The sequence below is a fragment of the Portunus trituberculatus genome, chromosome 13 (genome assembly GCF_017591435.1).
Source record: "Portunus trituberculatus isolate SZX2019 chromosome 13, ASM1759143v1, whole genome shotgun sequence".
NCBI classification, from domain to species: domain Eukaryota; kingdom Metazoa; phylum Arthropoda; class Malacostraca; order Decapoda; family Portunidae; genus Portunus; species Portunus trituberculatus.
In genome coordinates, this window is record NC_059267.1 from 8836781 (window position 1) to 8863793 (window position 27013).

Consider the following 27013-nt stretch of genomic DNA (forward strand, 5'->3'; position numbering starts at 1 on the left):
CCCTCTCTATGTTGTAGTATGTCAGTCACTCTTGAATAAAAACATAATAAATTGGATACGCACGATCTTCCTTTTTTGAAACCAAACTGTCTTTCATTCAGAATGTTTTCACTTTCTAGATACTCACTCCACTTAGCTTTAATTACTTCTTCACATACCTTGCACAATATTCTAGTCAACGATACTGGTCTATAATTTAGCGGTTCCATTCTACTACCATTCTTATATATAGGCACAATATCAGCTCTTTTCCACTCTTTCAGGACTATTCCTGTTCGTATGGAGGTTTCCACAATATCAGATATGGGGTTCAACAATTGATCTTTACATTCTTTCAGCAACCTCCCAGATATGCCATCAGGCCCCATTGATTTATTAATATCCAAGTTACTTATAATTTTCCTTATGTCTTCTTTAGTAACCATGATGTCCTGCATTTGCTTTATTTCCGTAGGCCTTCCTCCCATAAAATGCTCCTCCTTTGTAAACACTTTGCAAAAGTTGTCATTCAATATTTCAGCTATATCTCTAGCATCCTCATATACTTCTTCCCCATTTTTTACTTTTTCTATTGCCTCCCTTTTATTTAGTTTTCCATTTATGAATTTGTAAAACATTTTTGGGTCACTATCACAGTTTTCCACCACTCTCTGTTCATATTCCTTCTGTGCTGTTCTCCTTACTTCAACATATCTATTTCTTGCTGTTTTGTAAACTTCTTTTGATAATACATCACTGTTTTTCTTAAGTTTCTTCCATGCCTTTTCTTTGTTCTTTTTTGCTTCTTCACAATTTCTATTAACCCACTGTTTATTATTTAAAGTCCTCTTTCTGTGATATGGCACAAACTTCTTCACAGCAGAGTTATATAAATCCATAAATTTATTGTATTTCAATTGCATATCCCCTTTGTGGTATATCACAGACCAGTCAATTTCATTAAAGAACTCTTTTATGGTTATAATTTGCACTGACATAATTTAATTTTTCCTCCCTGTACTCCACACTCTTTTCTGTGCTTAATTCCGTATCCAGCTCAAAACTTAGGACATCATGGTCGCTTTTCCCCAAGGGACATTCATGTTCAATTTCCTCTTTTAGGGAGATGCCCCTGGTAAATACCAAATCCAACCTCACTGCAACATCCTGTCCCCTGCACCTTGTTGGTGATCTCACCCACTGTGTCATCAAGTTATTTGTTGCTACCTTTAACAATTCCTCTGCCCACTCACCACCATTCACCACTTCGTAGTCTTCCCACACTATTTCCTTACAATTAAAGTCCCCGACTATCATCACTCTATCCTTTCTGATGAGTTCCTGCTTCATTCTGTCTAGAGTATTTCTCATCACCATTTGATACTGTTCATAGTTCCAAGCACTGGTTCTGGGTGGTATGTATACTGTTATAATATTAATGTCCCTCTTATAAGCATACTTATTACTTCCTCATTTCCCTTACTAAAGTTCACCTCCTTCACTATCAGATCTTTCTTAGTAAAAACCATTATACCACCACCTCCTGTATTCTTTCTATCATTTCTCCATACTTTGTAGTGTTTTACATCAAACCAATCTAGCTTTATTTCGGGCCTTAACTTTGTTTCCACCACACACATTATGTCTGGTTCATTGTTTCTTAAGTAATCCATACATTCTAGCTTCTTAGACAGAAATCCATCTATATTCGTCTATGTCACTTGAATTCCATTCCTAATCTCTTTCTTCCATGTTTCAGTCAGTGTAATGTCTATTCCGTCTGTTTTATCCACCACTTCTTCAGCCTCCCATTTCTCATCCAAAAAATCTTGGTCTTTTCTTCCTCGGTTCTTTTCTCATTCTTCTCTCTCACTTCAGTTACAAGCTCTTTCATTTTCAGTCTTTCATCCTGTGTCATATTTCTTATGTAAGTTATTTTGGTTTCCTCGTAGTCTTTAAGTTTCCAGGCCTTCCTCAGCAAGGCCTCGGCTGCCACCTGAGACTTTAATTTCAATTTTAATGGTCTACTCCTGCCTTCTTCAAAAGCTCCTAGTCTCACACTTTCCTCTACCTCAGTATATAGGCATTCTTCCTCCTCGGGATCTTATTCAGTAAAAACTTAATCCTGTCATTTTCCGTATCCCTCCTATCTTGCCAATTCCTGTTAGTTTCCTCCCTCAAACCTGTTATGATCACACAGTTTTTCTTTTCAGCAATATCTCTCAGCACATACTCACTTTCCTTCAATGCCTTTACCATTTCACTCTGTGTAATCACTTTATTTTCTTCTTCTTGCTTTTTCATTATCTCCTGAAAGGACTTTTGTACTTCTTGGTGTTCATGTTTCACTTCCTTCATTTTGGCATCAATTAGGTTAAGGCATTCCTCCTTCCCGAAGTCTCCTTCGGATATTTTCTTCTCCATTTCGAGGAGTTTAGCCTTCATCTCGTCACATTGTTTCCTTAGATGTTGATTTTCTTTCTCCATTTCCACTTTTTCTTCCAATAACTCTTTATTGTCTCTCGTTAACATATAGATTTCTATTTTGAAGGTATCATTCTCTGCTATGACTATCTAATTTTTCTTCTATGGATCTAATATTTAGAAACTTACTTTATAATGCCTGAATTCTGGAATCCATGTGTAATTTATCTAGTCCACTTGAGTGGTCACGAACCCCTCGAAGTCTCTCAGATTTCTAGGAGTAGATGTCATGATTTCTATTTCCAGTTGTTTTGGCCAAAAATAAAAAAACACCGACATTCTTTGACTAGGGACCACTCTCCATTTTGACTTAAAAATGGCCCACTTTCTGTACTTTTCGAGAGTAGGACACTAACAGGACACTAACTGTACCCCACAGAGATACCCCGGCCCTGTATACACCATAGGTAATTTCTCCCTTTCCCTGGTCCTCAGCGGGAGACGAGCCGAATTCAAGACTTCCTCTCTCGGCGGTGGCAGGCGCGTGTATGTGTGTGTGTGTGTGTGTGTGTGTGTGTGTGTGTGTGTGTGTGTGTGTGTGTGTGTGTGTGTGTATTTACCTATTTGTGTATTACAGGGCCCGAGCTAAGTTCTCTGTGTCCTGTCTCCTTGTCCATTCCTGTCATATCTCTCTTTCATCTGATTGACACACACCGCGTCAACGACATCACTGCTCAGTTTATTCCACTTATCAATGCTACGATGCGGGAAACTGTATTTTCTCACGTCATTTAGACAGATGTCTTTTATTAGCTTTTTTCCATGTCCTCGGAGATGATTACTTGTGGTCACCTTTATCATCTCTCTGTCCAGTATGTCAATCTTGTTCACCAATTTATACATAGTTATCATGTCTCCTCTTGTTCTTCTCTCTTCTAATGTGGTCAGCCCCAGCTTCCTCAGTCTTTCCTCATAGTTTAACTCCCTGAGTCCTGGTACCATCCTTGTTGCCAGCCTCTGTACCCTTTCTACCTTCTTCACATTTTTCTTCATATGCGGTGACCAGACACAAGTGGAATATTCTAACTGGGGTCTTATTAAGGTACATAATATCTTCTTCATCATTCCTTCATCTAGGTAGTGGAACGCAAGGCCAATATTTTGAAGCATGTTATATGTTTTCCAAAAAATCTTGTTAATGTGTTTCTCCGGTGACAAAGTGTTTTGCACGGTTACTCCTAAGTCTTTTTCCTCATTGGTCTTTTTAATTTTCTCATCACCCAGCCTGTAATCCCAGTTTGGTCTGTATGTACTTCTTCACATTTTTTCACATTTTCATAACATGGGTCTTGTCTATATTAAATTCCATCTGCCACTCCTTACTCCACTCATATATTTTATCAAGATCTTCCTGTAACTTGTTACAATCTTCCACATTCCTTACTCTACTCATAATTTTAGTATCGTCCGCAAACATGTTCATGTAACTGTCAATTCCTACTGGCATATCATTAACATAAATCAAAAACATGACGGGACCAAGCACTGACCCTTGTGGAACTCCACTGGTTACCTTCTTCCACTCGGACTTCCTTACTCTCACCATTGTTCTCATTTCTCTTCCCACTAAGTAATTTTCCATCCATTTTGCTAGTTTATCATTTACTCCTCCAATCTTCTTTAGTTTCCACATCAGTCTATTGTGTGGTACTTTATCAAAGGCCTTTCTCAAGTCCAGGTAGATAGCATCCACCCATCCCTCTCTATGTTGTAGTATGTCAGTCACTCTTGAATAAAAACATAATAAATTGGATATGCACGATCTTCCTTTTCTGAAACCAAACTGTCTTTCACTCAGAATGTTTTCACTTTCTAGATACTCACTCCACTTAGCTTTAATTACTTCTTCACATACCTTGCACAATATACTAGTTAACGATACTGGTCTATAATTTAGCGGTTCCATTCTACTACCATTCTTATATATAGGCACAATGTCAGCTCTTTTCCACTCTTTCGGGACTAATCCTGTTCGTATGGAGGTTTCCACAATATCAAATACGGGTTCAACAATTGATCCTTACATTCATTTAGCAACCTCCCAGATATGCCATCAGGCCCCATTGATTTATTAATATCCAGATTGCTTATAATTTTCCTTACATCTTCCTTAGTAACCATGATGTCCTGCATTTGCTTTATTTCCGTAGGCCTTCCTCCCATAAAATGCTCCTCCTTTGTAAACACTTTGCAAAAGTTGTCGTTCAAAATTTCAGCTATATCTCTAGCATCCTCATATACTTCTTCCCTATTTTTTACCTTTACTATTGGCTCCCTTATATTTAGTTTTCCATTTATGAATTTGGAAAACATTTTTGGGTCACTATCACAGTTTTCCACCACCCTCTGTTCATATTCCTTCTGTGCTGTTCTCCTTACTTCAACATATCTATTCCTTGCTGTTTTGTAAACTTCTCTTGATAATACATCACTGTTTTTCTTAAGTTTCTTCCATGCCTTTTCTTTGTTCTTTTTTGCTTCTTCACAATTTCTATTAAACCACTGCTTATTATTTAAAGTCCTCTTTCTGTAATATGGCACAAACTTTTTCACAGCAGAGTTATACAAATCCATGAATTTATCGTATTTCAATTGCATATCCCTTTCCTGGTATACCACGGACCAGTCAATTTCATTAAAGAACTCCCTTATATGGTTATAATTTGCCCTAATATAATTTTATTTTTCCTCCCTGCGTTCCACAATCTTATTCGTGCTTAATTCCGTATCCAGCTCAAAGTTTAAGACATCATGATCGCTTCTCCCCAAGGGACATTTATGTTCAATTTCCTCTTTTAGAGAGATGCCCCTGGTAAATACCAAATCCAACTTTGCTACAACAACTTGTCCCCTGCACCTTGTTGGTGATCTCACCCACTGTGTCATCAAGTTATTTGTTGCTACCTTTAACAATTCCTCTGCCCACTCACCACCGTTCACCACTTCGTAGTCTTCCCACACTATTTCTTTACAATTAAAGTCTCCGACTATCATCACTCTATCCTTTCTGATGAGTTCTTGCTTCATTCTGTCTAGATTATTTCTCATCACCATTTGGTATTGTTCATATTCCCAAGCACTGGTTCTGGGTGGTATGTATACTGTTATAATATTAATGTCCCTTTTGCCATCTGTTATAAGCATACTTATCACTTCCTCATTTCTCTTACTATAGTTCACCTCCTTCACTATCAGATCTTCCTTAGTAAGAACCATTGTGTGTGTGTGTGTGTGTGTTTGTGTGTGTGTTTGCATTTCTTATGCCAAGTTAGTTTTCAGTAGATCATTCTATTCTTAAACTCAATTTAGTATCAACACCTGATGTATTTGACTTTCAACACAGCTGCCATTGCAGATGGAACACTATTAATTTTGTTTTCACACCTGGTACACTTAACACAACTGTACCATCAGGTGAAGCTGTCCCGTGAGGAAGGGCACGTGGAGGCACTGGAGCAGCAGCTGGGCACGCTGGACAATACCCGAGAGCAACTGGAGAAGAAACTTCAGAATGTGTATGCCTCACTGCGCGCTGTCACCCGCATGTACCAGGACATCTCTCCAGCCTCTCCCTCTCTCCGTTCCAGGAAGGGCACCAAGATTGGTTGGTATAGAGCAGCTGCACTGTAGATGTTGTGTTGCTCCCATCACTTGTCCTTCAGTGTCCTGGTGTGTGGTGGTGGTGGTGGTGGTGGCAGCAGCAGCAATGGCAGGGAGTTAATTAGACATAGAAAGAGTTACTTGGTCCCTGTCCACATGATTGAACAGTGTCTGTTGGACTGTGTCTATTTATGTGGCAAAGCATGTGTGTCTTCATACATGTGGGTTGTTCATCCTCAGCAAGCAGATTTAACCAGCAGACAGCCTTACCTTATAATTTCACTCAACCACAGGCATGAATACTCCATTGGTTAGCATGTCTGTTTTGCCTGAGCAAGTGCCCCTCATGCAGTGCCCAGTCATGTGAAAAGGGTCTAAGAAGGACTTGCTGCATAGTGTACAAATAAAGCCTTAAAGTTGTAGAGAACATTCACTTCATGCTTGAGTAGTGAGGGCTTTCTTGGAAATTTGTAAGATGAAGTAAATTATTTGCTTTTGAGAGATGGAAAGTTTTAAAGTAAACTACTTCGGCCTTTAGTAGTATTTTGAAGAAAAGTTATGGGGGAGAGAGAGAGAGAGAGAGAGAGAGAGAGAGAGAGAGAGAGAGAGAGAGAGAGAGAGAGAGAGAGAGAGAGAGCACTGCATTATGATTAGATTAGTAATGAACACAACACATGTAGTCTTGAGCCTCTAGGAACAACTTTCTAATAGTTGTTATTGCATTAGTGGAGTTAACATAGAAGAATAGAAATAGCTAAACAAGAGTTGCACAAGGCATTTGACATTACAGTGCAAGACTTTGCAAGTGTATATTGCTCTGAAACCCTTAGTAGAAATAGTAGTGTATGCATCTGCATAATTAGAATGGTTTGATGAGAAGTGTAGTTAGTGAAAAAAATTTAGAAAGAGAATCCTTGGAAATATAACTTTAGACATTGATATGACACACACACACACACACACACACACACACACACACACACACACACACACACACACACACACACACACACACACACACGAGACGCGGTAGAGGAAGGACGCAATACCGTCGCTCCCGAGAATCAGCTGATCTTCACTACCTTTGTTTGGGTTTATAGTGGCCTGGGCGATAAGTGTGGACTCATTTTTTTTTTCATGAATACAGTGTTAAATAATAATGAGTGAGAAAGATATTCCATCTAAATGCAGGTATGTGACAAGGGAAAGAATGAAAGCTGATGATGACAATGTTGGTGAGGGAGAAAGAGAATTTGAAGGCTTTGATACGGCGCAAACTTCACTATTTGATAGAGTCTTGACTATCGAACGTAAATTAGATAAATTGATAAAGGAGAGTATGGGAATGAAAGAGAATGAAGAACAGGATAAAGAGCTCCAGAAATTGAAAGAAAGGATAAAAAGAGTGGAAGAAAACGAAACTAGGCTAAGAACTGAAAATGAAGAATTAAAAGTGCAAATAGCGAACTACAAGAAATTGATGGAAGAAGGACTCGGTAAAGCCGAGAAAGAAACAGAAAAGCTAAAAGATTTAGTTAACAAAGAAGAAGAAAGAGTACAAGACGTGATTAAAAAAGAAGTACAAGCATGGAGAATCCAAGATAAGAAAGACAAGGAATCATTTCAAGAAATATTTCAAGAACAGTTAAAAGAAAGAGATGAAAATATGACAAGCAAAATGATAGGAGTCCTCAAGAAAAAAGAAAATTTAGTAAGAGAAATTGCAGAAAAAAAGAAGAGTGTAATTATTTTTGGACTGAAAGAAAAAAATGTTAAATATAGACCAAGAAGGGAAAAAGACGAAATAAAATCAGTAAAAGACCTACTAAAACATCTGAATGACGAGGATAGACAGAACTTAGAAGAGGAAGTAGAAGAAATCCATAGAATGGGACCATATCAAGAAGGAACAGTGAGACCAATTAAGATATTACTAAAATCACAAGCAGCAGCAGAAGAAGTACTATATAGAAAAACGAAACTCAGAGAAACAGAAGGTTGCAAAGATATATATATAAAGAAAAATAGAAACGAGGAGGAAAGGAAGAGACACAATGAACTGGTGGCAGAAGCAAGAGAAAAAATAATGAAAGGTCAGAGGAGGAGAAGAAGGCATTTTTGGAGAATTATAGGAGACAGGATAAGGAAATGGTATATAAAAGAGAAAGAAGAGAAAAGAATGGAGCAAGTTTAACTAAAATGATAAGAACAAGAGATTAAAAATGATGTATACAAACATAGATGGGATTTTATCTAGTAAATTAGAATTAAGAGATTACATAAAGAAAGAAGAACCAGATATTGTATGCCTGGTGGAAACAAAGTTAAATGAGGCAATAAAAATAGACATAGATAAAAGGTATAATATATGGAGGAGAGACAGAGTGGGTAAAGGAGGAGGAGGAATCATGATGATGTTAAGGAAGGAGATAGTGGTAAATCAAGTGGAGTTTGGGGAAGGAAAATCAGAAATACTGTATGTTAAGATACATATTAACAAAAAGGAGTTAACAATCATTGGAACATATGTGCCACCAAAAACAAACTCATGGACTAACCAAGAATATAGAGACATGATAGATGACACAAGTCTTACAAGAATCATTAAGGAAAGGAGAAAAGTGATATTGGTAGGAGATTTCAACTGTAAGGAGGTAGACTGGGAAAATTATGAAAGTGGTATGGGGGAAGATGCCTGGGGAGATAGATTCCTGAACCTAATGATAGATAATTTGATGGTCCAAAGAGTAAAGGAAAACACGAGATTCAGAGGAAACGATGAGCCGGCAAGATTAGACCTAATTTTTACAAGGGATATACCAATTAACGATGATATAAGATACAAGTGCCCATTGGGAAAGAGTGACCATGTAATATTAGAAATGGATATAGAAGAAGGAAAGGAAGATAGAGATGAATCATACAAAGGAGACCGATTAAATTACAGAAAGGCTGATATTGAGAATCTCAAGAACTATTTTAAAAATGTAAACTGGGAGGAGATGGAAAACTCATTAACGGTTCAAGAGAAATATAACTTATTTTTGGAAATATACAAAACTGGGGTCAGGGAATATGTTCCGAAATATAGACCTAAAGAAGAAGGAAAGAAAGATTGGTTTAATGCAAGATGTGCTAGGGCAAAGGAGAAACGAGATGGAGCATGGAAAAGGTGGAGAAGAAACAGAAATCCAGAAAATAAGGAAAACTTCAAAACAACAAGAAATGAATATGCTAAGGTGAGAAAGGAAGAAGAAAAGAACTATGAAAAGGACATTGTCGAAAAATGTAAGGAACAACCAAAATTGTTCTACAGATTCATAAATGGAAAAATAAGACAAAAGAAACAATAGAAAGGTTAAAAGGAGAAAACGGAATGGTGGAAGACCCAAAAGTATGGCAGAACTGTTAAATAGTAAATTTCATGAGGTCTTTACTAAGGAATCCAAATTTGAAAAACCACAGGGTAATAGAGACTGTCCATATGAAAGAGATTAAAGTAACCAAGCTTGAAATAAAAAAGTTGATGACGGAATTGGATGAGGAAAAGGCAATGGGACCGGATGAAGTCTCAGGCAGAATACTGAAAGAATGTAGGGAAGAACTAGCAAGTCCAAATACAACATCATAAAATGCTCAATAGAAAATGGAACAGTGCCAGTGGAGTGGAAAAGAGCTGAGGTGGTTCCCATATATAAGAGCGGAAGGAAGGAAGAACCTTTAAATTACAGACCGGTATCACTAACTAATGTAATATGCAAGATGTGTGAAAAAGTAATAAAGAAGCAATGGATTGAGTTTCTTGAAGACAACAAAATATTATCAAATAGCCAATTTGGTTTTAGAAAAGGTCGGTCATGTGTGACAAATTTATTGAGTTTCTACTCTAGAATAGTTGATAAAGTACAAGAGAGAGGGATGGGTTGACTGTATTTATTTAGATCTAAAAAAGGCTTTTGATAAAGTGCCACATGAAAGATTACTATGGAAGTTAGAGGAGAAGGGTGGCTTAACAGGAAGCACATTGAGATGGATGAAGAATTACTTAAGGGGGAGAGAAATAAGGATGATAGTTAAAGATATGAAGTCTAAGTGGAGAACAGTAGACAGCGGAGTGCCACAGGGGTCAGTATTGGCCCCAATACTTTTTCTCGTATATATAAATGACATGCCAGAGGGAGTGAACAGCTACATAAATCTGTTTGCGGACAATGCGAAACTGTGCAGAGTCATTAAACAAAAAGAGGATTGTGAAATACTACAGGAAGACTTAAACAAGATCTGGAAATGGAGCAAAAAATGGGAGATGGAATTCAATGTGGACAAAAGCCATGTCATGGAAATGGGAAAAAGTGAAAGACGACCAGTGGGAATCTATAAGATGGGAGATGGAGTAGAACTAGAAAAAGTAAAAAAGGAAAAGGACTTGGGAGTGACAATGGAAGAAAATAATCAACCGGTAAGCCATATTGATAGAATTTTCAGAGAGACGTATAATGTGCTAAGGAATATTGGAGTAGCATTTCACTATATGGACAAGGAAATGATGAAGAAATTGATAAGTACTAAAATAAGACCTAGATTGGAATATGCAGGAGTTGTGTGGACTCCCATAAAAGAAACACATAAGAAAATTAGAGACTACAAAAATGGCTACAAGAATGGTTCCAGAATTTAAAGGGATGGCATATGAGGAGAGACTAAAGGCAATGGATCTACCAACCTTGGAGCAGAGAAGAGAGAGAGGGGATCTGATACAAGTTTATAAATTGATTAATGGAATGGATGAAGTGGATAATGAGAAACTGATCCTGAGAGAAGAATATGACTTTAGAAGCACAAGATTGCATAGTAAGAAACTAAGGAAGGGACGATGTCTGAGAGATGTTAAAAAAATTTAGTTTCCAGCAAAGATGTGTTGAGACTTGGAACAGTTTGAGTGAGGAAGTGGTGTCAGCAAAGAGTGTGCATAGTTTTAAAGAAAAATTGGATAAGTGTAGATATGGAGACAGGACCACACGAGCATAAAGCCCAGGCCCTGTATAACTACAACTAGGTAAATACAACTAGGTAAATACACACACACACACACACACACACACACACACACACACACACACACACACACACACACACTAAAATAAGACCCAGATTGGAATATGCAGGAGTTGTGTGGACCCCCCCCATAAAAAGAAACATAAAGAAATTGGAGAGACTACAAAAAATGGCTACAAGAATGGTTGACATATGAGGAGAGACTAAAAGCTATGGATCTACCAACCCTGGAACAGAGAAGAGAGAGAGGGGATCTGATACAAGTTTATAAATTGATTAATGGAATGGATCAAATGGATAATGAGAAACTAATCATGAGAGGAGAATATGACATTAGAAACACAAGATCGCATAGTAAGAAACTGAGGAAGGGAAGATGTCTGAGATGTTAAAAAATATAGTTTCCCACAAAGATGTTTTGAAACTTGGAACAGTTTGAGTGAGGAAGTGGTGTCGGTGTCAGCAACGAGTGTGCATAGTTTTAAAGAAAAATTGTATAAGTGTAGATATGGAGACAGGGCCACACGAGCATAAATTTCCATTCTTGGAGATTTCAATGTTCACCACCAGCTTTGGCTTTCCTCTCCCTTCACTGACCACCCTGGTGAACTAGCCTTCAACTTTGCTATCCTCCATGACCTAGAGCAACTGATGCAACACCCTACTCGTATTCCTGACCGTCTTGGAGACACGCCCAACATTCTTGATCTCTTCCTTACCTCTAACCCTTCTGCTTATGCTGTCACCCTTTCATTTCCGTTGGGCTCTTCCGATCACAATCTCATTTTTGTATCTTGTCCTATTTTTCCAATCCCTCCGCAGGATCCCCCAAAGCGAAGGTGCCTCTGGCGTTTTTGCCTCTGCCAGTTGGGGGGACCTGAGGAGGTATTATGCTGATTTTCCCTGGAATGATTATTGCTTCCATGTCAGAGACCCATCTCTTTGTGCTGAACACATAACAGAGGTGTTAGTATCTGGCATGGAGGCGTACATTCCTCATTCTTTTTCTCAACCTAAACCTTCTAAACCTTGGTTTAACTCAGCCTGTTCTCGTGCTATACATGATAGAGAGGTTGCCCGCAAAAGGTACTTGAGCCTTCCATCTCCTGAATCTCATGCACTTTATATCTCTGCCCGGAATCATACCAAATCTGTTCTTCAACTTGCCAAACACTCTTTCATAAATAGGAAATGTCAAAATCTTTCAAACTCAAACTCTCCTCGTGACTTCTGGCATCTAGCCAAAAACATCTCAAATAACTTCACTTCTTCATCTTTCACTCCTTTATTTCATCCTGATGGCACCACTGCCATCTCTTCTGTCTCTAAAGCTGAACTCTTTTCTCAAACCTTTGCTCACAACTCCACCTTGGATGATTCTGGGCTTGTCCCTCCCTCTCTTCCTCCCTCTGACTATTTCATGTCTACAGTCAAAATTCTTCGTAATGATGTTTTCATGCCCTTGCTGGCCTAAACCCTCGGAAGGCTTATGGACCTGATGGGGTCCCTCCTATTGTTCTCAAAAACTGTGCTTCTGTGTTTGCACCTTGCCTGGCCAAACTCTTCCAACTTTGTCTATCGACTTCTACCTTTCCTCCTGCTGGAAGTTCGCCTACATTCAGCCTGTTCCTAAAAAGGGTGACCGTTCTAACCCCTCAAACTACTGTCCTATAGCTTTAATCTCTTGCTTGTCTAAAGTTTTTTAATCTATCCTGAATAGGAAGATTCTCAAACATCTGTCACTTCACAATCTTCTGTCTGATCGCCAGTATGGCTTCCGTCAAGGTTGCTCTACTGGTGATCTTCTGGCTTTCCTTACTGAGTCTTGGTCATCCTCTTTTAGAGATTTCTGTGAAACTTTTGCTGTTGCGTTAGACATATCAAAAGCTTTTGATAGAGTCTGGCATAAAGCTTTGATTTCAAAACAGCCCTCCTATGTCTTCTATCCTTCTCTCTGCAACTTTATCTCAAGTTTCCTTTCCGACTGCTCTATTGCTGCTGTGGTAGACGGCTACTGTTCTTCTCCTAAACCTATTAATAGTGGTGTTCCTCAGGGTTTTGTCCTGTCACCCACTCTCTTTCTATTATTCATTAATGACCTTCTTAACCAAATTTCTTGCCCTATCCACTCCTACACTGATGATACCACCCTACATCTTTCCACGTTCTTTCAGAGACGTCCAACCCTTCAGGAAATCAACAGATCATGGGGACAAGGAATGCCTGACTTCCGATCTTTCTAAGATTTCCGATTGGGGCAGAGAAAATCTAGTAGTTTTCAATGCCTCAAAAACTCAATTCCTCCATCTATCAACTCGACACAACCTTCCAGACAACTATCCCCTCTTCTTCAATGACACTCAACTGTCTCCCTCTTCCACAATGAATATCCTCGGTCTGTCCTTTACTCATAATCTTAACTGGAAACTTCACATCTCATCTCTTGCTAAAACAGCTTCTATGAAATTAGGTGTTCTGAGGCGTCTCCGACAGTTTTTCTTGCCTCTCCAACTGCTTACTCTGTATAAGGGCCTTATCTGTCCCTGTATGGAGTACTCTTCGCATATTTGGGGGGGTTCCAGTCACACAGCTTTGCTTGATAGGGTGGAATCAAAGCTCTTCGTCATCAACTCCTCCTCTGACTGAGAATGACTCTTGCATTAGAGAGTTGGACAGAATAGGGATGAGAAAGAAGAAAGTTTGTGCAGCATGGCCGCAGGAAAATTAAGCAAGGTCAGTAGAACAGTTACCATGAAAATAGCGATAAAACATAGAAAGGGATGCAACATTTGCTTCAGTTTTCATGGCAAAATGTTGCAGTGACCTTGCTAACTGAATGGAACTGACTGAGACTGCTGACAAACCATGCTGCAACAGAAAGGGATTATGGGATTTCTTCTTCCTCATCCCTATTCTGTCCAACTCTCTAATGCAAGAGTTAAAGAAGGTGTATGCTCAGTCATTCATCCCTTGGTAAACTCTGGAATACAACTTGTCTTCTTTTAAGAGGGAGGTATCGAGGCATTTGCTAATTCTGGCTGACGGTTTTGGCACTTTTGAATTCTTTGGAGAGTGCTCAGTGGGCCTTTTCTAACTTTCTTTTTTTTTTGCCCTTGGCTGATTCCTCTTCACGTAAAAGAAATAAAAGATAAAAAAATAAAGAGGCCCTGTAAAACTACAAAGGTAAATACACACACACACACACACACACAAAAAAACACACACACACACACACACACACACAGAGAAAAACACACTGGTTTAACGATAGATGAAAAGGCTAGAACAAAGATAAAAAAAAAGAGGCCCTGTAAAACTACAACTAGGTAAATACACACACACACACACACACACACACACACAATGCTGCTGTGGTACAGTGGAACCATGTGTGCTTTAAGGGTTTCAAGAACTTTGAATCTTGTCCACGGTTCGAGTGTAGGTTGAGCTCCTCAGGGACAACAGTTTTTGCGGGTGGGCTTTGAGATAGGAGGTACCACAAAAAGTATCCCCTTTAGCCCAGAAATTCCCGTGGTAGAAATGAAAATAAATAAATGCGCTTTTTGTTCGTTTACACTGCGTAGTGTAGTGGTTAGCAGGCTCGACTCACACTCGAGAGGGTCCGGGTTCGAGTCCTGGAGGTGGCGAGGCAAATGGGCAAGCCTCTTAATGTGTAGCCCCTGTTCACCTAGCAGTAAATAAGTACGGGTTGTAACTTGGGTTGTGGGCTTGCTTTCCCCATGTATGGATTGTGTTGTGGTCTCAGTCCTACCCGAAGATCGGTCTATGAGCTCTGAGCATGCTCTGTAATGGGGAAGACTGGCTGGGTGACCAGCAGGTGACCGAGGTGAATTACACACTGTATTTGAACTTAATTAAAAGGTGAAATGGATGGAAATTTATTTGAGGGGGAGAGAAATAAGAACGGTAGTTAAAGATATGAAGTCCAAGTGCAGAGCAGTAGAAAGTGGAGTGCCACAGGGGTCAGTATTGGCGGCAATACTTTTTCTCATATACATAAATGACATGCCAGAGGGAGTGAACAGCTACATAAATCCGTTTGCGGATGATGCGAAACTGTGCAGAGTTATAAAGCAAAAAGAGGATTGTGAAATACTGCAGGAAGACCTAAATAAGATCTGGAAATGGAGTGAAAAGCGGGAGATGGAATTCAATGTGGACAAAAGCCATATCATGGAAATAGGAAAGAGTAAAAGATGACCAGTGGGAATCTATAAGATGGGAGAGGAGTAGAACTGGAGAAAGTAAAAAAGGAAAAGGACTTGTGGGTGACGATGGAAGAAAACAATCAACCAGTAAGCCATATAGATAGGATTTTCAGAGAGACATAATTTGCTAAGGAATATTGGATTAGCATTTCACTACATGGACAAAGAAATGATGAAGAAATTGATAAGTACTATAATAAGACCCAGATTGGAATATGCAGGAGTTGTGTCGACCCCCCATAAAAAGAAACACATAAGGAAGTTAGAGAGACTACAAAAAATGGCTACAAGAATGGTTCCAGAATTTGAAGGGATGACATATGAAGACAGACTAAAGGCTATGGATCTACCAACCCTGGAACAGAGAAGGGAGAGAGGGGATCTGATACACGTTTATAAATTGATCAACGGAATGGATAAAGTGGATAATGATAAACTGATCCTGAGAGAAGAATATGACATTCGAAGCACAAGATTGCTTAGTAAAAAACTGAGGAAGGGAAGATGTCTGAGAGATGTTAAAAATATAGTTTCTCACAAAGATGTGTTGAGACTTGGAACAGTTTGAGTGAAGTGGTGGTGTCAGCAATGAGTGCGCATAGTTTTAAAGAAAAATTGGATAAGTGTAGATATGGAGATTGGGCCACACTGGATACCAGAGATGGATGGGTGGACACAGTATATCTGGACATAAAAAAGGCTTTGAGAAAGTTCCTCATGGAAGACTACATTGGAAATTAGAGAACAAAGGAGGACTGTGAGGAACTTTGTTAGAGTGGACAAGGGATTAATTGAAGGACAGGAGATGAGAACTGTGATCAGAGGTACATACTCATTTTGGGGTAAAAATAGCAAGTGAGTGCCACAAGGATCAGTGTTAGCACCCATTATGTTTCAGATTTGTGGAAATGACATTCACAATGGGATAAACAGTTACATTAATCTATTTGCTGATGATGCAAAGCTACTAAGAGTTATCATGACCCAGGAGGACTGTTTGCTCTTACAAGTTGATATAAACAAGATCTATGAGTGGAGTAAGAAGTGAAAATTGGAGTTCAATGCTAAGAAATGTCACATAATGGAACTAGGAAAGAGCAAAAGAAGACCAGTATGGGACTATTTGATGGGAGACGATCAAATAATGAAGACTAAAGAGGAAAAAGATCTGAGAGTGCTTATACAGGAAAATCTAAACCCTGAAAAGCATATAAGTAAGACTTCAGGTACATCATATAAAATGTTGACTAATATAAATAAGATTGGCATTTCAATTTATGGACAAAGATAATGATTAAAAAAATCATCACAAGCATGAAATGTCCAAAGTTGGAATATACAGCTGTGGTATGGTCTCTGAGCTCTATAAAAGATATATGAAGATTTGAACAGATACAGAAGATTGCTATAAAGATGGTGCCGAAACTAAAGGACCTAACATACAAAGAGCAGCTAAAGGAAATGGGACTACTAACCTTACAAGATAGAAGAGAACGAGGAGATCTAATAACAATGTACAAGATAACCAATGGCATTGAAAAGATAGACAAGGAAGACCTAGTGCTGTTAACAGAAGCAGATGGAAGGACAAGAGGTCATGTAAAGAAAACTCAGGATGAGGTAGTGAGTGAAGGATATTGGAAAATACAGTTTTCTACACAGGACAGTGGAAAAATGAAATGCATTGAATAATGAACCTGTAACAGCACATAATGTGTATAACTTTAAGGAAAAATTGGATAAATGGAGGCAGGACATTATGAGCCCTGCTTGAACCCTCTACAATACAACTAGGTAAACACACACACACACACACACACACACACACACACACACACATCGTCGATGGCGGAGGTGGTCGCTGAGCTCCAGAGCAATCATCTATAATTCTACAGTTACCTAAGAGTAACCAAGGTGGGAAAGGAGCTGGTAATGTTTGTCCCGTCTCCATATAGTCATGTTAACTGTTGATTAGCAAAATAATGTCCAGTGAAGGTAAATATAAACTGTAGCCTGCGTTTGAGCCATCAGCTGGTTTGTTTACGTCTGCGCAACATGGCGGCCGTGAACTCGAAAGAGGAATCAGACTTCACAGGGTTTCAAGGAATAATGGAGAAGAGCGCTTATGTGAAGAAAATTCTGGAGTTAGAAGGTAAAATTGAAAACTGTTTGAAAAGTATGAGGGCCTGGAAACGAGTTATGACAATGTAAAGAGAGACTGTGCCGATATGAAGAAGGAAAATGCAGCACTGAAAGAGGAAGTTAAGCTAATTAAAGTGAATTGCGAAAATGTGGAGAATCTCTAGGAAAAGTGATGGAGAAGCAGGCTGAATGGAAAAAAGTCAGGAAGTGGAAAGAAAGGAGGTAAATTACAAAGTTGCAAGTCTGGAAAAGGAAATCAAAGAGTCAGGGAGAAAACTTTGGGCCTTGCTGAAATTATAGATCAACAGATCATAGAAGAGAAGATAGCTGAGAAAGTGGTGAAGGTTATTAAGTCAAATGAGACATTGGTGAGGGAAACTGTAGACAAAAAGAGATGTGTGGTGATATTTGGTGTGGAGGAGGATAAGACACCGAGTAAAATGGAGAGAGAGAAAACATAAAAAGGTGATAAATAATATCATTAATGTGGTGCAAGAGGAGGAAAAGACCTAGTACAAGAAATAGAGGACTTCCATAGAATTGGAAAGTTCACAAGAGAAGGTATGAGGCCAATAAGAATCAAACTTAAGTCACAAAAGGATGTAGATGAATTGGTGGAGAAGTCATGGAGGCTAGCCCAGCAGGAAACAACAAGGAAGATTTGGTTGAGAAGAGATCTCGGTGAAAAGGAAAGAGAAATGTTAAATGAGTTGAGAAAGGAGGCTTTGAAAAAAATGAAGAGAGGACAGAAGAAGAGAAGAAAGAGTTTTTCTGGAGAATCTTGGATATGAGACTGAGGAAGTGGTTCATAACCCAGAAAAGTACAGCAAGAAAGGACTAAAGAAACTTACATATGAGCGAAATGTAATGTATTCCAACATAAATGGAGTGATATCGGGGATTTTAGAACTCAACGATTACTTGAGGGACAAGAACCCAGATATTGTGGGTCTTACTGAAACAAAACTGAGAGAGGGAGAAGACCTGATGAAGGTTGGAGAAGGGAAATATAACGTTTGGAAAAGAAATAGAGTAGGTAAGATGGGAGGAGGAGTGATGTTGCTGGTTAAAAAAGATATAAAGGTGGATCAAGTGAAAAAGGTATGGGAAAGGCAGAAGTGCTAAAGATCAGAGCAGAAACTAATGAAGGAAAAAAGAGGCACTACATAGTGGTGTACGTACCACCTAAGACAAATGCATGGTCAGTACAGGAATATGAAGAAATGATAAGTGATACAGGAACATGTCTGGAAGAAATGTTGGGTGGCTGTGAACGAACTATAATGATGGGAGATTTTAATTGTAAAGAGGTGTGTTGGGAGGACTGGTCAATGGAAGGATCAGAGACAACATGGGGAAATACACTATTGACACTGGCAATGGAAAATGTGTTAACTCAGTGGGTCAAAGAAGATACTAGGTTTGGAGGAGAGGGAGCATCGTCAAGACTGGACTTGGTCTTTAGTACAGAGCCAATGGTCATTGAGGAGATGAGGGTGGAGTGCCCTTTAGCAAAGAGTGATCATGCAGTTTTGGAGTTCAAGGTGATAGACGAAGAGAAATCTAGAAGAAATGAAGAATATAAAGTGGGAAGATGGAATTATGCCAAGACAGATTTTGGAAACCTAAAGAAATTCTTTCAAGAGACAAATTGGATGAAATTCAAGAGTGCTAAGGAGCAAATGAAAAGTGGAAGGAATTTATAAAAATATACAAAGAAGGTGAGAAAAATTTGTACCAATAAGACAACATAGAGAAGTTGGAAAGCAGGACTGGTTTAACGATAGATGTGAAAAGGCTAGAACAAGAAAAGAGGATGCATGGAAGAGGTGGAGAAGGAAAAGACGGATTAAGCAGTGGGAAAGTTACAAAAGAGCAAGAAATGAATATGTGTTGATTAGAAGAGAAGAAAGAAAGAAACAAGAAAAGGATATAATTGATAAATGTAAAGACCAACCAAGGCTTTTTTACAGACATGTGAACAACAACATCAAAAATAGAGAAAGTATTGAAAGTTTAGAAGTAAATGGAGTATACAGTGAAGATCCCAGGAAATGGCAGAGGCTATGAATGGATGCTTTCGGAAGGTATTCACAAAGGAGACTGCTTTTGACAAACCACTGGTAATGGAACAGAAAGGGATTATGAAGGAGTTTCAAGTAACGGTGGAGGAGATCAAGAACATGATGGGGAGTTTAGAAGTGAGAAAAGCTGTGGGACCTGATGGGGTATCAGGATGGATTTTAAGAGAATGCAGGAGCAATTGGCAGAAAAAGTTTGTGAAGTAATTGATGCCTCATTAAGGGAAGGTGTAGTGCCCCAAGACTGGAAAAGAGCTAACATTGTCCCAATCTATAAATCAGGTAACAAGAGAGACCCATTGAACTATAGACCAGTGTCACTTACAAGTGTGGTAGCTAAGATGTGTGAGAGGGTGGTGAAGACTAGATGGACAGACTTCTTGGAGAAAATGACATACTTTGTGAGTGTCAATTTGGTTTTAGGAAAGGGCGTTCATGCACGACAAACCTGATATGTTACTATTCGAGGGTGATAGATGTAATACAGGAAAGAGATGGTTGGGCTGATGGAATATATCTGGATTTAAAAAAGGCCTTTGATAAGGTACCACACCAGAGACTGATCTGGAAACTTGAAATGGTAGGAGGAGTGCATGGCAGTTTACTAAAATGGATGGAAGACTTTTGGTAGGAAGAGAAATGAGAACAATAATTAAGGACAGACCATCAGAATGGGGATTGGTGGAGAGTGGAGTTCCACAGATTGGAATATGCAGGAGTTGTGTCGACCCCCCATAAAAAGAAACACATAAGGAAGTTAGAGAGACTACAAAAAATGGCTACAAGAATGGTTCCAGAATTTGAAGGGATGACATATGAAGACAGACTAAAGGCTATGGATCTACCAACCCTGGAACAGAGAAGGGAGAGAGGGGATCTGATACACGTTTATAAATTGATCAACGGAATGGATAAAGTGGATAATGATAAACTGATCCTGAGAGAAGAATATGACATTCGAAGCACAAGATTGCTTAGTAAAAAACTGAGGAAGGGAAGATGTCTGAGAGATGTTAAAAATATAGTTTCTCACAAAGATGTGTTGAGACTTGGAACAGTTTGAGTGAAGTGGTGGTGTCAGCAATGAGTGCGCATAGTTTTAAAGAAAAATTGGATAAGTGTAGATATGGAGATTGGGCCACACTGGATACCAGAGATGGATGGGTGGACACAGTATATCTGGACATAAAAAAAAGGCTTTTGAGAAAGTTCCTCATGGAAGACTACATTGGAAATTAGAGAACAAAGGAGGACTGCGAGGAACTTTGTTAGAGTGGACAAGGGATTAATTGAAGGACAGGGAGATGAGAACTGTGATCAGAGGTACATACTCATTTTGGGGTAAAAATAGCAAGTGAGTGCCACAAGGATCAGTGTTAGCACCCATTATGTTTCAGATTTGTGGAAATGACATTCACAATGGGATAAACAGTTACATTAATCTATTTGCTGATGATGCAAAGCTACTAAGAGTTATCATGACCCAGGAGGACTGTTTGCTCTTACAAGTTGATATAAACAAGATCTATGAGTGGAGTAAGAAGTGAAAATTGGAGTTCAATGCTAAGAAATGTCACATAATGGAACTAGGAAAGAGCAAAAGAAGACCAGTATGGGACTATTTGATGGGAGACGATCAAATAATGAAGACTAAAGAGGAAAAAGATCTGAGAGTGCTTATACAGGAAAATCTAAACCCTGAAAAGCATATAAGTAAGACTTCAGGTACATCATATAAAATGTTGACTAATATAAGTAAGATTGGCATTTCAATTTATGGACAAAGATAATGATTAAAAAAATCATCACAAGCATGAAATGTCCAAAGTTGGAATATACAGCTGTGGTATGGTCTCTGAGCTCTATAAAAGATATATGAAGATTTGAACAGATACAGAAGATTGCTATAAAGATGGTGCCGAAACTAAAGGACCTAACATACAAAGAGCAGCTAAAGGAAATGGGACTACTAACCTTACAAGATAGAAGAGAACGAGGAGATCTAATAACAATGTACAAGATAACCAATGGCATTGAAAAGATAGACAAGGAAGACCTAGTGCTGTTAACAGAAGCAGATGGAAGGACAAGAGGTCATGTAAAGAAAACTCAGGATGAGGTAGTGAGTGAAGGATATTGGAAAATACAGTTTTCTACACAGGACAGTGGAAAAATGAAATGCATTGAATAATGAACCTGTAACAGCACATAATGTGTATAACTTTAAGGAAAAATTGGATAAATGGAGGCAGGACATTATGAGCCCTTCTTGAACCCTCTACAATACAACTAGGTAAACACACACACACAACACACACACACACACACACACACACACACACACACACCACAACCACAACCACAAGGGTCAGTGCTTGGTCCCATCATGTTTTTGATTTATGTTAATGATATGCCAGTAGGAATTGACAGTTACATGAACATGTTTGTGGACGATACTAAAATTATGAGGAGAGTAAAGAATGTGGAAGATTGTAACAAGTTACAGGAAGATCTTGATAAAATATATGAGTGTAGTAAGGAGTGGCAGATGGAATTTAATATAGACAAGACCCATGTTATGAAAATGGGAAGAAGTAGATACAGACCAAACTGGGATTACAGGCTGGGTGATGAGAAAATTAAAGAGTGTGTGTCAATCAGATGAAAGAGAGATATGACAGGAATGGACAAGGAGACAGGACACAGAGAGCTTAGCTCGGGCCCTGTAATACACAAATAGGTAAATACACACACACACACACACACACACACACACACACACACACACACACACACACACACACACACACACACACACAATTATATACTGTGATTAAATTAATACAGTAAATATAGAAGCAACACATCGATACCTATCATTCCATATTAATCTTCCTGATGTGACGGCCCACAGGTTTCGAGCTGTCTGGTAGCCAGACAGACCTGCAGGCTTCCCTTGAGTCCATTGGGTCGCCTGAGAAGATCAACGTGGCTGAGATTGATCCCGAGTCTGTGCGTCATGAGCTGAGGGCTCTGATGACCCAGATGAATCAAGTGGAGCTGGAGAGGGTAAGATGGCTGGGGAAGAGAAGGACAAGAGGATTGTTATGGGAGAATTGAAGCAGGGGACAGGGTGGTGATGAGGAAATTGGAATGAAGAGAAAGAGAAAGGGGGTGAAGCAAGCTGGGGAGTGGGGGAAAGAATAGAAACAGGAGACAGGGTGCTGGTAAGAAACAACAAGGGACTGAACTGGGAATAAAGAGAAAGAGAATGGTACTAAGAGGGCAAGGCATACTGGGAAGAGAGGCAGGAGAGGGAAGAATGGAAGTAGGAGACAAAACGATGATAGAATAAGAGAAACGGAGTGGATTTAGAGAGAATGAGCCAAGTTAGAGAAAGAAGAGCAGAATGGAAGCCAAAGATGTTGGTGTTGAGAGAAAACAAGACTTAAGTGGGAATAAAAGGAGAGGGAGCAGAAATAGAGATGGCGAGACAGGTGAGGAAAAAAGAGAGAAGAGAATAGAAGCAGTTGACATTAGTACAGAAAGAAAGATAGTAAAGTAAGAATTAAGAAAAAGTGGATGGTGGTAGTGTAGAGAGAGGGGAGGATGGAGGCAGTATACAGGATGGTGTTGAAAGAAAACTGATGCAGAAGTGAAGAAAACCCTGATAGCTTTTCCTCCCCTTCAGGATGACGCAGTGGCTCGCGTAGCAAGTCTGGAGCGTCAACTCTCTGAGCTCCAGGAGGTGCACCAGAAGTCTGAGGCGCGGCTGAGGGACGTCACTCGCACCCTCTCAGAGTTGGAGGAGAGGAAGCGATATGCTGACGACAAACTCAACAAGGCTGTCTCTCAGTCCAGCCAACAGGTATGATGAACCAACATCTGAATTTTTGTTTTTTATGTATTTATTTTACTTTTTCTTTTTGTTATTGATTTTTACTTATACAGTAGAGAATCAATACTTGAGCTTAATTAATTCCAAATGGCTGTTCGAGTATCAAAAAGTTCAACTATCAATACCTATAAATTAGGTAATTCGTTCTAATCTTAGCAACACCAAGTTTATAAAAGATTCTTTTTTGTACTTATGGTAAGTAAGGGATGGTGATGGATAACATAGAAGAAGAGGGAAGAAAGGTGGGGAGGAGGAGGGAGGATGTCAGAGGACGGACGAGTCACCATCCATGAAAATGTCTTTGTAACTTTTTCTCCTTGTGTGATTCCTGTGAATCCGCTAGTGGAGGGCTTTTGCTCACTAACACTTGCAGTCTCCCTAGATTCCTTATTTTCACCACTAGTAAGCCTCTTTGGGACTTTAAAAAGTTTGTAAATTAAAAACTACAGAATGCAAATTTTTTTTTTTTTTTTTCTCTCTCTCTCCAAGACTGCAGTAGGACTTGGGATGCCCACCGGTATACGGTTTACTATTTTACTGGTATTGCTGTTAAAACCGGTATCAGAATAGGACAATGGTAGCTGCGGCTAGGAAGAGGACAGAGCTTTGTTCACAACCATGTGTGCAACCATTCAATTACCAAATATTTTCACCACTAATAAGCCTTTGGTGTTTATGTAAGTTTATAAATAAAAAACTACAGACAACACATGAGAATGTTATTTTGACGACCATGGCAGCACAGTTGGCAGAGAGGGGTGGGAGAGATCAGGGAGCCTTTGTTATAACCATGTGTGTGGACATTCGACTATCTGGTATTTTTTCGAGTATTAAAAAAAAGATGGGCTCAAACTTAGCTCAACACAACATAAAAAAAGGCAGACTCAGGTACCAGTCAGTCCCTATAAAGTACAAAAAAAAAAAAAAAAAAAAAAAAAATATTGGACTGTCATGAAACCTTACATAATATATAACACATATCATAAGATAGATATAACAAGATCACTACCCTGCAGTAATCAATGAATGTCATATGTAGTAGTGTGTGTCGTACTCATTCTGTGTCTTGTGTTTCAGGAGGACTCTCTCCGACACAAGGAGAGTGAGATCCGATCCCTGAATGAGGAACTGAGCAACACTCGCCGCAAAATGTCAGACTTGGAGCAGGAGAGATCCACCCTCAGTGTAAGTAACTACACTCTGCCACTTCAGGGAAACACTTGTTGGATGTACTGACAAACCTTCTTGGGTTATTTATTTATTTTCTTAATGTATGAGGGGAAAACTGGCCAAGGGCAACAAATATGAAAGAGAAAAAGGCCCACTCAGTCGCCAGCCCCCTACAGGTTCAAAAGGGTTATCCAAAAGACAGATAAATGTCATGAAACCTCCCTCTTAAGTGGAATTATGTCATAGAAAGTTGGAAATATAGAGCAGGCAGGGAGTTCCAGAGTTTAACAGAGAAAAGTATGAATGATTGATAGTACTAGTTACTTCTTGCTTTAGAGAGAGAGAGAGAGAGAGAGAGAGAGAGAGAGAGGAAAGAGTAGTGGTTAGAGGAAGAAGAAAGCCTTGTGCAGTGAGGCACACAGTTAGCTAGATCAAAAGAGTAATTATTATGAAAATAGCGATAGAAAATAACAAGAGATGCAACATCGTGGCACTGTAGAAGACGCTGAAGACAGTCAGTCATAGGAGAGGAGTTGATGAAACAAAAAGCTTTTGATTTCACCCTATTTAATAGAAGTCTGAGTGAAATACCCAATACATGTGAAGAGTACTCCATACATGGGGCAGACAAGGCCCTTGGACAGAGTTAGCAGCTGGGGGATGAGAAACACTGGCAGAGATGCCGCAAAATGCTAAACTTCATAGAAACTGTTTTAGTAAGCGATGAGATGTGAAGTTTCCAGTTAAGATTATGAGTAAAGGACAGGCCGAGGATATTCAGTGTAAAAGAGGGGACAGTTGAGTGTCATTGAAGAAAAGAGGATAGTTGTCTGGAAGGTTGCGTTGAGTTGATAGATGGAGGGATTGAGTTTTTGTGGCATTGAACACTACTAAGTTTTCTTTGTTTCAATAAGAAATCTTAGAAAAATCTGAAGTCTGGTGTTGTGTGGCATCCCGGTGTGATCTGTTAACTTCCTGAAGTCAACAGTGTTTGGTAATACACAGAATTATTTTGTTAGATTGACAGATCACCAATGAAATTCCTATTTCTACTTTAAATCATTATCTCAGTGATGACCAAGAATTACAGGAAAATATTTCTTGCATAAACTGATGAATCTTCAAAATCTATATTGCTCTCATTTAGAGAAATTATACCCCTTTTTTTTTTTTTGTAGGATTGCCGGATTACCACTCAGATTTCTACCTTTTTTTCCTTCAAATCGCTACCAAGAAAACAAAAAATCAAGAACTAAAAAAAGATTTGATGGTTAAACAGACAAACTTTCAAATTTTTGTTTCACTCAATTATATATGATATTTTACCATGCAGTCATGGAGTTATTTTGTAAGATTGACAGATCACCACCAAAATTTCTTGGCTGTCAGTCATTATCACTGAAAGTGTCAAGAGAAATGATTCCTTAATGAGTGCACATCTTACTAAGAAATAAACATACATGTAAAATAATCTAAAACTCGTCCCTCCACCAGGACCGTGTGCAAAAACTGAAGAGTGCTGTGAGTCGCATTGAAATGGAGAATGCTGACATCAGGGAAAAGCTGCGAGCCTCAGAGCAGCGTGAGACCTTGCTGGATGACTCTAAGGCTCGGCTGGAGGCTGAACTCAGTGCCGCCAAGAAGAACACCAGTGAAAAGCACATGGAAATTGAGGTCAGAGCAAGGGAAGAATTGCTAGATTTTCATAACCACTCATCTTTTCCTCTCACCCTTTCACTGCAATATGGAACAATTCTGTTCTCCACACTAAGAGCAATGCATTGAAGGAAGAGGAAGAAGAGAATAAAAAAGAAAAGACTTTCTAATTTCTTAAGTGTACACTTAACCTTGTGCTATCACACCTGCTATCATGATTTATGCTATGCATATACTTAAAGAGTTGCACATATGATTATATCACACACAAAAAATTACTGCTATTATGTGCCTGTCATTCAAATATATAGGGTTATATCATGTGATAATTGAGTTTCTTTCTATACTATCAAGAAATAGTGTAGCTCAGTCTTTTTCCATATGCACCCACAGTGGTGAGTGAGGGTGTTAGTGTGTTTTGCTTTGATCAGATTGGATTTGATGTAGTTAGAGAATAGCCTTAGCAACAGCCCCCATGACATTGTTTTTCACTTTTGTTTATCTATTTTCTCCTTTCACAATCAACATTTTTCTATTTTCTTTTTTTCTTTCACTATCAACTTTATGATAATGAACTTGGTGTTATTCTTCACCATCAGATGGCATTGAGTCAGGGCTCTGATTAGCTGATATTTATAAACATGGGTCAGTCTTACTTGTCAGATTGCTTTAATTTTTACGGTAATTCATTTTTAAAGTGATAATACTTGTAATAATGA

The 27013-nt window shown here is 38.9% G+C and overlaps 1 protein-coding gene across 1 annotated transcript in view; it reads left to right on the forward strand.

Moving 5' to 3' along the window:
- LOC123502970 (rootletin-like) overlaps positions 1–27013 on the forward strand; it is a 212928-nt gene that overhangs the window by 169467 nt on the left and 16448 nt on the right. Inside the window, 5 exon segments of the mRNA XM_045252269.1 lie at positions 5878–6067; positions 22485–22639; positions 23262–23438; positions 24546–24653; positions 26133–26312. Coding sequence (XP_045108204.1) covers positions 5878–6067; positions 22485–22639; positions 23262–23438; positions 24546–24653; positions 26133–26312 — 810 coding nt within the window.